The sequence below is a fragment of the Dasypus novemcinctus genome, chromosome 10, assembly GCF_030445035.2.
Source record: "Dasypus novemcinctus isolate mDasNov1 chromosome 10, mDasNov1.1.hap2, whole genome shotgun sequence".
In the NCBI taxonomy this organism is placed as follows: domain Eukaryota; kingdom Metazoa; phylum Chordata; class Mammalia; order Cingulata; family Dasypodidae; genus Dasypus; species Dasypus novemcinctus.
In genome coordinates, this window is record NC_080682.1 from 55976319 (window position 1) to 55991542 (window position 15224).

The window sequence follows — 15224 nt, forward strand, 5'->3', positions numbered from 1 at the left end:
CATGGAGATTTCAGAATGAGTGGCTACACTGCTTTTCTGTCTCCAATAATTTCAATCTCCACCTCTAGACTACTACTAGACAGTGCTTAATTTATTTTCTTGAATAAAAAACTGAGTATTCCATCAGCCTTTTCATCATGATCCTGCACTAATCTAATAAGAGAGAGGTTGCACTGTTCTTTGTTGATGAACAGCACATTAATGAGATCCCCCTGAAATAATCCCATCTCTATTATGCAGGCAAAATTACATTTTCCAATGTAATTATTTTGTCAGCAGAGCTTCCAAACTTTGATATTAATTGTTTCACTTGTAAAGGCAATATCAACTTATTAGTTTGTCAAACCTCTGCAAAATCCAGGAGAAGCTCACAGTTTTAAGAAGTGATTGCCAGCCTACACTGCTCTCTACCTTTTGCATATTTTCCCACCAGCCAAAAGGACAAGTTTTATTTTCATTAATAGGTATTAAGAGGACCAATGGATCACTTTAAAATGTTTTAAATTTAAAATTACATACCACCTACATTCTTCAATCCCGACTTGAGATTCTAGAATACATGCTCTTCGAGAGCAGAGACCTTGAATGTTTTGTTCACTTCTATATCTCTAGCACCAAGACAATGCCTGGAATAAAGTAGATGCTCCGTAAATACTGCTGAATGAATGCTATGTCTCCTATTCCAGTGAGAACCACTATTTTAAAGTAAATTCTTTCTCTCCCTTTCTCTCTCTCTCTCTCTCTCTCTCTCACACACACATACATACACACACACATACCCTTGTAATACAGGGAATTTTTGCTATATATTGCCATGAAAAATATATACATCATGGAAGTTTGGTTAAAATAGGTAGAGTACACTCTCTTTGTATTATGTTAGGTCACCAAGTCGCTTCCTCTTCCAAGACTTAACCCACCCTGAGCCACAGAACAAGTTATTAAGGAACCATGACTCACACTTATTCATCTGATCCAGGACTGGGATATAGGGCTATTCTTGAATTATGAACCTGACAGATCTCAGAAGCACAAAGGGCATTCCCCAAGATTGTGCATTCAGTAATTTTTAGCTTGTAACTTAACCTTACTTGACTAGAAAAAAGTATCATTTTCCTTTTTGTTGTAAACTTATATATACTTAAGTCTGATTTTGCTCTACATTAGGACTATGCTACCCCTATAGAATAGTACAGATTCTATTTTATAAATGTCAGTCAATATAACAGGATTCAATACACTGACTTCCCAGCTCTGGTGACCTTGGGCAAGGTACTGAGTATCTCTGATTCTGTTATGAGAATCACAGTAATACCTTCCTCCTAGGTCAGGGGGTTATGTTTCACGCACCCCTTTGCCAGTCAGGTGAAAACTATGGATCCCTTACTAAGTCCACACTATACTATGTATTATTTAATAAATATATTATACCCGCACCAATACACCCCCACAAGAACAATGTTCTTTTTTTCATCCCCCTTCTTTGTGGCTTTTTGCGTGCTGTCTGCTCTCTGTGTCCATTTGCTGTGCGTTCTTCTGTCTGTATTTTATTATTTTATTTTCCCTCATCCCTTACTGCTTACTTGCTGTGTGCTGTGTCCATTCGCTGCCCGCTCTTCTGTGTTTTTGCTTGTCTCCCTTCTTCGTTGTGTTACCTTGCTGAGTCAGCTCTCCTCAGTGCTTGCAGGTTGGGCTGCGCTCTGCAGCATCTGCAGGCCGGGCGGCTCTCCACAGCGTGCGGGCGACCCTGCCTTCACAAGGAGGCCCTGGCGGCGAACCCAGGGCCTCCCCTATGGTAGATGGGATTCCAACTGATTGAGCCACAGCTGCTTCCCCAAATAATGTTTTTTTGAATTTCAGTTCAAGCTCATGGACCCCTTGCTAAGAACCTCTGGCCTAGGTTGTTGTGAAGTTTAGATAAGAGATAATACATGTGAAGTGCTTAGCTACTTTCATTCTTATAATCTCTGAGGGGTTGACAAACTAACAACCATGATGCTCAAATACTTAAAAAACAGCTTATCCCCTTTAATTTTCTTTCTGATGAGCCCCACTTGCACATTCCATCCACAGAAGTAGAAAGCTCACAACAAGTTTGTTTTGAGTCTTCTTTTATTCCCAAGCATGATTCATCCGCAGAGTTTAGACAGCATTTCTGGAATGCTCCTAGCTCGCTAGTGTCATTTAAGGAGAGTCATTCATCTAGCTCCCTGCATTTCTTCTCACAGCCTATATGACATTCCTCTCCTTATGTATTACCTTAAAGAGGCTTGGTTGGCTGGGGATTCGACTCTTCATTTTAGTTTATCAAAAATTCCTAACCAGAGGGGATGCTAGGGGCATGCTGGGCTAGAGCATCTGTGCCTGGCCTTTTCATCTATGCAGCTTGCTGGTAATTGCTAAGTTTTCCCTCCTGAAACAATTATCCCCCCATTTCTCCCACCCCACCCCCACCCCACCACCCAGTTAATTATCAGTTCTGGAATTAAACTGCTTGCCTTTCCTGCCGTTTCCATGACAACAAATGGCCTGCACCTGCCACTGGGTGAACAGTAACTCTTTTAGAAGAGGTGATGGCAGTTGCTGGCTCTACAAAAGCCAGGGAGTAAACTAATATTTACCTATCTTGGGAGAGAAGTTCCTGTACATGCCACTTTAGGAACTTTCCTGGCAATCCCCACCTCAAGTTCCTTCTCAAATTACTTGTTGATATTCAACAAAGAAAATGAAAAACTTTCCGATAAAATGTCAAATCCCTGCTGGCTTGTCACAATCCCATCCATCAGCTTCATTTACTCCTATCCGAGATATTGGAATATATGAATCTTCCATGTCCTAACAAAGGTACTACAGTATAGCGGCTGAAACCATAGAATTTTAAGCCTGGTAAAACAGGGTCCTAAACCCTGGCTCAGTCACTTTTTACCTTTGCGCCCGTGGCTTAATCACCTGACCTCTTATAACATCAAATTGTTCATCCTTATAAAGGGTATTAGAATAACTATCCCTCAGAGTGGTTTTAAAGCTTTGAGATAATATATGTAGGTCTAGCTCATAATTAACGTTCAGTACGTAAGTATCACTGTTACTGCTGTTAGCTGTTAATCCTGGACAACCTTGAAAGTCATGTCAAAGTTGGCAGCTCAGTTAATTTTAACTGGTTCTTGTCTGAGTGATAGCACCTGTGTAGGTGGGATAAATCGGCACAGTTCAACAGCACCTAGACCAAGAACAGCAGGCAGGGGCAGCTGAGAAATGCTTCTCTTCCTGCCTTCACTGCAGTTTTCAGCTCCTCCCTCTCTGTATTGTTTACCTCATGCTCAATCTCACTTTCCTTTAAATAGAAATGATGGAAACAGAGGGTAAAGAGACAAACACTCACCAAGGAAACAAAATGCTTTTCCATTTTACAACCACATCACAACCTACCAGGAACAAGTTGGTAGTGATGCTCAAGAGTGGGGGGAATGAGGCATTTATATAAGAAAGTGTTTTTCTTCTCTGAAATTCCTGGCTTGCAGATAACAGTTTCTTTTATGAACTTGCAACCACTTGTGTTCATGTCCTGGGTCCAAAAAAGTATAGACATGTGAACACTGGCCTTCACCATTTAGGAGACTCCAATTTTATCTCAGTCTTTTTCTACTTTTCTGAAAGTTCTGAAGCCACCTCCTTGCAGTTCTAATTTTAAGGAAAGCTGCACTCTTTGACTCTAAATTTTATACCATCTTGTGAAAGAAAAAAAGGAAAAAAGGCAAAAAACATCAACTTGTGTTCCCAGTATCTGTTGCAGATGCCTGCTGTGGGTCTCTTAATAAAGAGGCAAATGTAGTTAAGCCAAAGAGAGTGTACAAAAAAAAAAAAAAAGGAAGGACCTTGGAGCTGTTGGGAAAATAGAATTGTTGACCTCTTGCCTGCCTCTCCCTGGGAAGAAGCAAGGAGATGCCTGAGACCAGCAAGTTTCCCCTGTAATGAAAAAGGCAGCACTAACAACAATTTTGCTGTGGCTGCCAATGGGGGGGGGGGGGGGGGGGGAGGGGAGGGGGGGAATGAGCATAGTCCAGGACATCAAACTTATTTTTAAAACACAGACTGGAGTTTTGTCATTTAAAAAAATCTATTATGCTTCATGCTAATCCAAAATGCTATGAAGACAAACAAGGAAGAAAAGAACTAGGCTCCAGCTGAACTCTTTAGGACCAGAATTAACTCAGGGGCCAATGTGGCATCCTTAATTATTTGGGTAGCTTTTAAGCAAAACATCTATAGCCTTAAATCTGTTTGGGAAATGTTGGTGAATTAGTTATTTCTTTTCTCTATTAATTTAGAAGGAACAACATAATGTGCAGTTTTCTAAACGTGCTTTTAAGTTAGAAGAAGGCAGGAGCTTTCAAAATAGAGGTATAAATAGGACACAAATCAAGCGGACAATTTCCTTTTACAACTACTTTATCTCACTTCCTTAATTCCCATATGAAAGAGGAAACCCAAAAAGGAGAATACTTTCAATGTTTCATAACATGTTTGTCCTTTAAGTATAACAGAATGTGCTATTTTGATGGGTAAACTGAGGCATAAAGAAAGCAAACATTTTATCTACAAATCATGAGATGTGACTAGAGGAAGAAACCAGTAAAATTCAGAAGTCTGTCCATTTCTTATATAGATAGGGCAATGCTGTAGTTGAGAGATAAGGTCCAATAGGATATGGTATATACCCTTTAATTCTCAACATGGCATACAAAACCCTTTACAAGGTGGACTCAATTCACCTTTTCACCTCATTTCCTGTGACAGTCCAGGTACAGTTACTCACCATTCTCCACACAGCACATGTATTTCACTCCTCTGGCTCTTGTACATTCCAGTTTCTTTGCTTGGATTGTCTTCCTTTTTTATCTGGTAAAAGCTTCCCCTACCCATTTTTCAAGGTCTTAACTACTACACTATCCTGACATTCCATAATAAATATGTTGGATATATATAGATTAGGGTACAGCCAACACAGAACAGAGAATCAGAAAAACATTTGTGCTGGACTTTGAAGGAAGGGAAGTTGCATAGAAGTTACACACATGCACACCCACACAGCTAAAAACTGTTAGAGTTGGTGAAATAATCTGACTCTGAATGACTCTGTATTCTCATCTCAGATGAGAAATGAAGGTAATGTTTTAACTATTTATTAGGACTGCTGTGAGAAATTAATGAGATAATAAATGTAAATGCTGGAAGTACAGAGTTGTACTGACACATAATTGGCACTCAATAAATGCTTGTTTATAACAATTTATAATAATAATTATACTACCCTTAAGTGTGAAATTATAATTTTTTATTTAGTCATTTTTTAAAAACTAGACTTTAAGATATTTAAATCCAGGAACAAAGTCTTAATTATTTTACTATTCCTGAGAACTAGCATAGGGCCTGGCACATAGTAGGTACTCTAAAATGTTTGTTGTAAAAAAGGTAAATGGACAGGATCGTCAGGATGGAGGAATAAAATGTTGATTAGAGTGAACTTACTGGCATTCTACTATACAATTATTGTGACTCTAGTAATGGAAGAAATTTTTATCATTGATGTGGAAATAGTGGCCATGGGAGTTGGTGAAGGCAGGGAGAGGGAAAAAGAGGTGTGATATGGGGTCATTTTTGGGACTTGGAGTTGTCCTGAATGATAATGCAGGGACAGATGCAGGACATTATATATCCTGCCATAACCCACTGAATGGACTGGGGGAGAGTGTAAACTACAATGTAAACTAAAATTCATGCTGTGCAGCAGTGCTCCAAAATGTATTCATCAAATGCAATGAATGTAACACACTGATGAAAGAAGGTGATGTGGGAGAAGTGGGGGGTATGGGGAATAGGGTATATGGGAACCTCTTGTGTTTTTTAATGTAACATTTTGTGTGATCTATGTATCTTTTAAAAAAAAAGATAATAAAGTATTTCATCTAAAAAAAATGGAAGAATTCCTCTACAATGTTTCCTACTTGAGAGATTAGTGATCAAAACTGCTAGTAGCAAATGTTATCCTGATAATCTCTGTGGTCCAAGATATAAGTAAGGTTAGTCTGCCAAGAATCATAACTACTATATTGAATATATTACATGGCAAACAAAAGATGATTTGAATAGCAGGCAAAGTGATATTTAGGTTACTTCCTACTGGGCATTTTCTTAGTATAAACCGAAGTCAGAAAAGGCAGGCAGATATATGTTAGAATTAAGGCTGTTTCTAGCCACATTTCTAGTGTTAGGCAGATAGGCTAGAGGAACCTTAGTTGAATTTTCCAACTGCAAATGGATTCTCTGGTTATATACTAAAATGTACAAAATTAAATAAAGTTGTGACTCACATGGGTAAATATCCAAAAATCAATTACCTGAGCAAGGATGCTTGCATATGTTACAGTCAGGCAACACAATGAATAACATGGCTTATATCCTTCATCTGGCAGAAGTAAGGGATAAACAATCAGCATGGAGAAACAATGTATAGCTCAGGCTCCAAATTAGCTAAGTGTAACAGTTAAAAGACTATGCTTAAGTCTAATTTAGATGTTAGAACCGTACTCTGCACAGTAAGTAGCCACGATGGTTCCATTCCATGTCACAAGTATCAAAACCCTCTACTTTGTCTTCCAGCTAGGCCTCCTGAAATGAAGATAATGCAACAACCAAACCATGACTTTGCAATCAGAGGACAAAAAAAAACCCAAGTGTATCACTGATTAAGTCTTCTCACCTCTACAAACAAGAAAGAAAGAGAAATGTCTTATATAAGAATATGTTATTATTTTAGAGAGGAAAAAAACAGAACCTAGTGTAAAGCTCCAAGATAATTTTTAAAGAAACACAACTGAGAAGATTTTTTAAAAATCTACCAAATTATGGAATCTATAAGAGATTATTTCCACTCCAAATTTGATATAAGACTTATATTTCTCCTCACAACATATCCTAAAAACCAGATTAGGGAGGGTGAGGCTAGTGTTTATAAGGAAATTAAAAAAACAAATTATAAAGAGGTTAAATGACTTGCCCAAGGTCACACAGTCACAAACAAAATTAAGAATATTAAGAATAGACTCTAGGCTTGCTAACTTTGCTTCAGCTCCTGCTCCTTTAGATCACAGAATCAGCATGGATTAGAGTCACAGTGATCTCAGAAGGAGCTTGCTGTCTGAAAAAGAGCCAGCTCTGAAAATAAAAAATTTCTACAGAAGTCCCAAGTATAACTGTCACTATTAAAAAGCTATTTTCCTTAGTTAAAAAAAAATCAAGAAAACCTCAGTGGCAAATCAAAATTTAATATTGATCTCACTCCTTTTCCTTTGAGCACAAAACTTTAAGGGTCTTTCTCTCTCTGACTTCCTCCCACTACCCAATGGTTTTCCAGGCAGCAGAGTCTACTGCCACCCCCTCTCCTCAAATATATATTACTTCTCAGCAGGCCCCAGCAGGAGTAGAGAAAGAGCCAACCTGTGAGGGAGTAAACACAAGATCTCCCATAATAGCACAGAGAAGACAGAAAATTGCTGCCAAAAGTGTAAATTGCTTTTTTTTGCTTGGAAAAAAATCATTCTGGGCTTCAGAGGTACCCTCTTAAGAGATGATTCCACAGTGGTTAATGGCCACATTCTACATATTAGGACTTAGGCTCCTCCAAGAATACTTGCCATGTATATGACCACGTTTCATGGATCTGAGGAATAAACTTTATTATACCAAAGTGACCGTTTGAGGGCATGAATCCTCCTGGCTTTTATACAAAGTCACAGAGAAGTAAGTTGGCCCCCAGGAGGTTGTCTGAATGGTGGTTGACGGCATGGGCCCTGAAGTCAGAAGAGATTCAAGTTCTAGTTCTGTTATTTGGTTGTTACATGATATAGAGCAAGTTAATCTCTTTGAGCATTAATTAGCTCATTTGACAGACAAATAACTATATGAGGATTAAATGACAGTATACACAAAGTATTTTATACATAGTAAACTTTCAATAAATGGTAACTATGATTATTTTTGTTGTTAATTAGCAGTCAACTGTACAATAAAACTCAGGGCAAGAAACAGTCATGACCAAAAGCACAATATTTGGCCACCTCATGTCAAACAGCTTGGGAGGTCATAAGACAGTAATAAAAAAGAGGAAAGAAGGCAAGGAGATTCTTGCTGGTATGAAGGGAGGAAAACAAAGATCTATCACAAATACTTTTAGACAGAACAGTAATTTTCCTATGTTCCTATCACTGTGGAGACTGGTTAGTATCTAATTCTCTCATGGACTTCTGTGCTGACAGAGGGAAAGTGATTGTGTGGAAGAAATACTGGCAAAGGGGACAATAATCCAAATAATCCAATCAGAATTGGAACTCAGGACCTCCAGATTCATTTCCCTTCCATATCCTGTGCAGCGAGACCCATACTTCCTCTCTGTCTCCCTTCCATATCAAACCCTCATTTAAATTGTTAGCAATAAAGATGACTTTGGAACAAAAGTCTGTTTGGCTTGTTGAGATGGTAAAGTGTATATCATAAGTGAGAGAACTTTCAGATCAAAGGCAATCTATCCTCAAGTCTCAAGTGTTAGTTAGAATAAACTGAGCCAAATGGTTGTTCAACACAAACAAACTGAATGGAACCAAAAAATATGAATTCAGACACTGAAAAGAAAATTTGACTCATCTTCCCTTTTCTGTCAAGTTGGAACATGTTTTTCAAGTGTGCACTGTATCAAAAAGGATTCTGTCAAGTCCCTGTCCAACAGAATCCCTGCTGACATCCATGGCAGCCTTGGAGGGAGACAGCTTAGCATCTTGGTTGCTAGTAAAGAAATTCTGTGCTTCACCTCTATCTTGTCAAAATAGCATGATGGTATCTGTAATTAACCTCTAACACCAGTATCTCATACCAAAAAGTATCTGTGAAGGGAGTTAATTTCTTCATAAGGTCCCTGCATTCTTCTGATCAACCTGACTGGCATGTGGCCATAATGATGAGTGTGTTCATCCTAATCAGACTCTCTCAAAATATAAATGCCATTTCCATCCTTTGCAACCTACACATTATACCTGCTAAGGTATGTCCTTTATCATGGTCTTCTTTGAACTCTCTTTCTGACAATGGAGGAGTCTGAGATACAACCTAGCCTGAATTTTAGGAAACTAGATTGAGAGAAGAGGTAGAATGCCAAGGAGATATTGGAAGAGTTTATCTAAACCAAAAGTTGTGAAAAACGGTGAAAACCTGACCAATAATATTAAAGAAGATGTTGTTTTAGGCTCCCAGCATCACTAGCCTAATCTAACTAGTCTCCTAGGCTCTAGTCTTAACCCACCTCCAATTCATTTTCCATTCTGCAGGCAGGGGAGACTTTTAAAACATAAATCTACTCAGATTAATTGCTGTTTAAAAAAGTTTAATGGCTTCCCACTGCCTTTAGGATGGAGCTCAAATACCTTAAGGTAGCCTATAAAGCTCTAAATAACCTGGATACTGCTTTCTTTCCTCCACTCCTCCCTTGCCAGTACAGCTTTCACACAAGTTGTTCCCTATGCCTGGAACATCCCTACGCTTGATTCCCCTTTGCCCGCCTTCTCATCTTTCAGACCTCTGTTTATATATAATCTTTTCTGGTAAGCCTCCTCTTATCCTCCAAGACTTAGGAGTTGGTTCCAAAGCAACCTAAATTCCCTTAGCATAGCACTTCACCCAGTTATATACTCTTTTCTCCCATTAGATCCATGAAGGTAAACACCATGTCTATCTTAATTAGCACTGTATACCCAGTGTACAGTGGGTGATACACAGTGTCACAGTGCTTGATACACAGTAGGGCCATCATGAATACACTTTAAATAGATAAAAGGAAGGGAGGCAGGGAGGAAGGAAGGAAGAAAATGAACCACAACACAGGGGGACATTTTCCTGAGGATGGCTGGAAGATGGATTTTGAACCTGCTCTGTAGGTTTAAAGTAGGGTGTCTGTGGCTTTAACCATAATAGACAAGGAACTGAGTTGGTTTGTACAGTTCTAGAGTAAAGGCAGAGAACCACAGTTTCCAAAGGAGAGAAGCACCAAAAGACACAGATGTCAAATTACAAAAGGTAATAAGAAAGAGACTCAGGATGTGGGAAGACAGAAGGAAAAAAGAAGGAACTGAATTTGTTGGTTTGTAAATAAAACCAAAGAACAGTTAAATCCTAGCTTCATTAAGGGACTTCGGACAAATCATTTAGCTTTGATCAATGAGGGGTTTGAACTAGATTAGTGATTTTCTTTTTTTTTTTTCTTTTTTTTTTAAAGATTTATTTATTTATTTAATTTCCCCCCCTCCCCTGGTTGTCTGTTCTTGGTGTCTATTTGCTGCGTCTTGTTTCTTTGTCCGCTTCTGTTGTCGTCAGCGGCACGGGAAGTGTGGGCGGCGCCATTCCTGGGCAGGCTGCTCTTTCTTTTCACGCTGGGCGGCTTTCCTCACGGGCGCACTCCTTGCGCGTGGGGCTCCCCCACGCGGGGGACACCCTTGCGTGGCATGGCACTCCTTGCGCGCATCAGCGCTGCACATGGCCGGCTCCACACGGGTCAAGGAGGCCCGGGGTTTGAACCGCGGACCTCCCATATGGTAGACGGACGCCCTAACCACTGGGCCAAAGTCCGTTTCCCTAGATTAGTGATTTTCAAACTGAGTTCTGAGGAACCCTAGACTTTTGCAGAAGTCACTCAGGGTATATTGTGAGGAAGACAGAAGTTTCACCAGCAAATGTAGCCCCCAACTTTAACCAGGGAAAAATTGTTTTATCCATTGGGGCTCTATTTAAAGTCCATTTTTCCCCCATTTTATCTTCAAAGAAACTTTAGGATACAGAAAAGTCACATAGAAAATACAGGGGATTCCCATATATCCAAGGTCATCCCCCTTTTCCCCATTTTACATGAGCATGGTACATTTGTTACAACTGATGTACAAATATTGAAGTATTGCTACTAAACACGGCCAATGATTTACATTAAGGTTTATATTTTGGATCGTACACTTTTACAGGTTTTGACAAAATTTAAAGTGGCCTGTATCCGTTATTGCAAGATCATGCTGAACAATTCGAATGCCCTAAAAGTGCCCTATGTTCACCTATTCCATTCTTCCCTTCTCTTCCCCTCAGAACCTATGATAATAACTAAATTTCTATTTTTGAAGAATAAGATTCACAGTTACTTGCAATAATATTGAGGGCTTGACATATTGGTGTTTTCTTTTATGGGGCACTGTCTGTGTTCTTGAGAGATTCTTGTCCCTCTAATTGAGAACACAGCAGGACTCCAGGATGGGAGTTTAATATTTTCTTGTTTATTATGTGGGTTTCCATCCATTGATATAACACACTATGACAAGATGAATACTTATTCCACAGATGCCTAACCCAGATGTGCCCTATCCTGTATACTCCCCACACTTGACAACCTACCAGAAGGCAGTAACCTTCCCCTGCCATATTTGCCAAAAGAACATTTGCAATACTATAGGTTTAATCACAGACCTGCATCCCCAGTTATCTGCTTCTTCCCCAATCACATGGATAGGCCAACTCAACTCTCCCACCTAATAGGATAGCAAGAATCCTCCAAGTACAAGGACAATGTCCAGTGAAAGAAGACAAACCATTATGCCAGACCCTTGATATTGTTGATTGTACTTATGAACCTTTCCTTTAGAAACTTAAACTTGGCTTAGTATTATATACTGCCTAAGAGTTACTTCCTGAAGAGTCTCCTTTCTGCTCAAATATGTACTCTCTTTAAGCCAAACTCAGCATATAAATGCACTATCTCCTCCCCGCCCCCCCTCTCCCCAGGCATAGGGACATGACTCCTGGGGATAAGCCTCCCTGGCACTGAGGAATTATTACCAAGCACCAACTAGCAATCCATCTGGAAAAAGACCTTGACCAAAAGGGGAAAATGGTAAATACAAATGAGTTTTTATGGCTAAGAGATTTCCAAGTGAGTCAGGGCATCATTCCAGAGGTTACATTTATGAAAATCTCAGCAGGATCTCATTGACTGCCACAGTAAACAGTGCCTCAAATAGCAGGGATCTTGAGGGCTCTAGAGATATCCAGAAACTATAAGCAAGGCAGAGAGCTCAGGAATTTGGAACCCTGTCAGTGGGCCTTTGGAATTTGTGCTCCCCAGTGTAACAGAGTTAGACTCATTTACATGTTCTCGTTACATGGCTTTTCTACCCCTTTTATTTGAATGCATAATTAGCATTATACTTGATAAATTTATGTCACAGAGACTTAAGTCTTTGGTCTATCCATGTGCCAGTTGAGCCTTGAATTTCAGTAACACCTACTCCCCAGTTTACTGGACTCACCCAGGACAACTAACAAGGAGATGATGATGAACAATGCCTATCCCAAAGAACAGAGAGTGTCTGCAACTGCAAGCAAGATCGCTCCATCCCATCTGCCTCTTGAGATCTAAGCCCCCTCTCAAATGGAAGTAGAGTAGGGATCACCATCCCCAAATCCTCAAGAATGGGGAATGAACAACGGACTAAAGTAGACTTATTATTCTACTATAGACTTATTATTTTCTAGCAATGGGAGAACTCTTATCATTGATATAAAGACAGTGGCCACCAGAGGTTCTGAGGGATGGGAGAGGGAAGAATAGGTATAAATGGGTGCATTTTCAGGACAATGGATTTGTCCTGCATGATAATGCAGTGACAGATATAGGCCATTGTCTATTTTGTCATAATTTACAAAATTGTGTGGGACAAAGTGTAAACTATAATTTAAACTGTAGTCCACAGTTAGTAGCAATGATTCAATATGAGTTCATCAATTGTAACAAATGTACCACACTAATGAAGGATGTTGCTAATGTGGGAAAGTGTGTGGTGGAGAGGTAGTGGGACATATAGGAATCCCTCATATTTTTTATGTAACATTTATGTAATCCCAAACTTCTTTAAATGTAAAAACTAAAATAAAAACAAACAAATAAAAAGAATTTAGAGGGAAAAAAATGTACATTTGAAAAAAGCTTGCTTTTGCCAAAAATTAAAATTAAATAACATTGGGCTGCCCTCTCCCAACCTTCACAGTCCTTAAGCCTAGTGACAGATGGGATCTGTATGGATGTTGTATTTTACTTTGAACAAATGCCCCTCAATTGTCCTGATGGCCCAGCTGCAGCATTTCTTAGAGCCTGTTCTTACTGTCTGAGGAGAATGATGGTAAAGGCAAGCAAACTAAAGTCTAAGACCACAGGAATATAGAGGACATTTGAAATGCATTTTAAAATTCCATCTATATATGGTTTTATAGAAGTACAAAGGAGCTTTTTTTTCCTAAACAAAGTTTTGTATACTTATGAACTAAGATTCGCTGTATAGGTATCTTGGGTCAGGCACAAATATGTTATAGGTCAGAGAGCAGATGTGGTCCAAGTGATTTAGCTCCTGCCTATCACATGGAAGGTCCTGGGTTCAGTTCCTAGTACCTCCTAAAGAAGATGAGCAAGACAGCAAGCTGACGAGACAGGCTGGCGCAGTGAGCTGATGCAAAAAGATGACACAAGAGACACAAGGAGGAAAACATAATGAGACACAACAAAGCAAGGACTGGAGATGGCTCAAGCAATTAGGTGCCTCCCTCCCCCATGGGAGGCCCCAGGTTTCATTCCTGAGGACATATCAAATGAACACACAATGAATGAACACACAAAGAACAGAGAGTGAGCACAAAAGAATGAGGAGGTGGGGAAAAATAAATTTAAAGAATAAACGCTTTTAAAAAATGTTATAGGTTAGAAATAAAGAATATTGGGGATTTGGCTCAACTGATAGAGCATCTGCCTACCACATGGGAGGTCCAGGGTTCAAACCTGGGGCCTCCTGACCTGTGTGGTCAGCTGGCCCATGTGCAGTGGTGATGTGCACAAGGAGTGCTGTGCCACGCTGGGGTATCCCCCATGTAGGGGAGCCCCACACACACGGATTGCGCCCCGCAAAGAGAGCTGCCCAGTGTGATAAAGGGGAGCCTACCCAGGAGTGGCACCGCACACACAGAGAGCTGACGCAGCAAGATGAAGCAACAAAAGGAGACACAGATTCCTGGTGCTATTGACAGGAATACCAGTGGACACAGAAGAACACACACCAAATGGACACAGAGAGCAGACAACAGGAGGGAAGGGGAGAGAAATAAAATAAACAATAAATCTTTAAAAAAAAAAAAAGAATATTGGATGGAGACCCCATTAAAATAAAGGAAAGCAATCCAATTCCAATCAAGAAAGAACAATGCAAAAGTTTATTTAGCCAGACAACCAGTTAGCTTAATTAACATTCAAATGTAGTACTTGCTCTTCTTAACAAGGTATTCTGAATGTGCTAAAGAATAAAAGAAAGTTACTGTCACTGCATACTCTAAAGTCTACCTTTAGAGTCTACAGACTTTAAAGTCTGTAGGTTACAGAATGGAAATGGACTTAGATGGGGAGAAAGATGGGAATCTTACAACATAAGATCTTCAAAGCCCTAGCTTAGGATGGAGATCCCTTTTCTGTGTTGTTCCTTGGCTGTCCATAGTTCATGGGGCAGTAAAGGCCACAAATAACACTCTACTTCAATTCTGGTAACAGAAAAACAGCAATAAAGTTATCTTACCTAGGTCCTTCCTCGTCACCCTGAAAAACAAGAGAAAGAAACAGCATTAGAACCCGAGTCAGGTAGAGACCAATTTAAATTTACTTCTTTTTGTTCTCCTTTCCCAACCCACAAGCAAAGTTTGTGCATTTATTGTACCAGAAACAAACTAACAGACATTTAAAGGCTGAGACAAAGGCTAACATAATCCTGTGTTCAAAATGCCCAGCAGAGATGAACTGATAATTTGCCCTTGCAAGTAGAGAAGTGAATGCACAGACCTAGGAGGCCTAAATAATAACCTTGCCTTTTATCGTACGGCTGGCAGAATTTAGGTCTGAGCAAACTGAGAGCCCAAAATAGCAGCAGGTCTAAGGAAAAAGCTGACCAGTTCCAAAAGCATCAAGCTGTTTCTCTCAAAGACTCATTCCTGCCTTTGTCTAGCACTTTTTCTCCTAAACATGAATACAGCAATTCTAATATATCGCACACTATAGTGGAAAGGGCACTGAACTGGGACCCAGGAAATTGGGATTGTAGTCCAAGTTCTGT

At 39.7% G+C, this 15224-nt stretch overlaps 1 protein-coding gene across 3 annotated transcripts in view; it reads right to left on the reverse strand.

Moving 5' to 3' along the window:
- TRIM44 (tripartite motif containing 44) overlaps nucleotides 1–15224 on the reverse strand; it is a 158839-nt gene that overhangs the window by 45876 nt on the left and 97739 nt on the right. For 2 of the 3 annotated variants that reach the window (XR_011649917.1, XM_004446831.5), the window contains exon 4: nucleotides 14694–14713. Coding sequence is in view for 1 of the 3 variants with exons in the window: in XM_004446831.5 (XP_004446888.2) it covers nucleotides 14694–14713 (20 nt within the window). In the remaining 2 variants the exon portion in view is untranslated. Of the gene's footprint in view, nucleotides 1–6398; nucleotides 6467–14693; nucleotides 14714–15224 lie in introns of all 3 variants that reach the window. The other variant, XR_009187592.2, reaches the window with a different exon arrangement.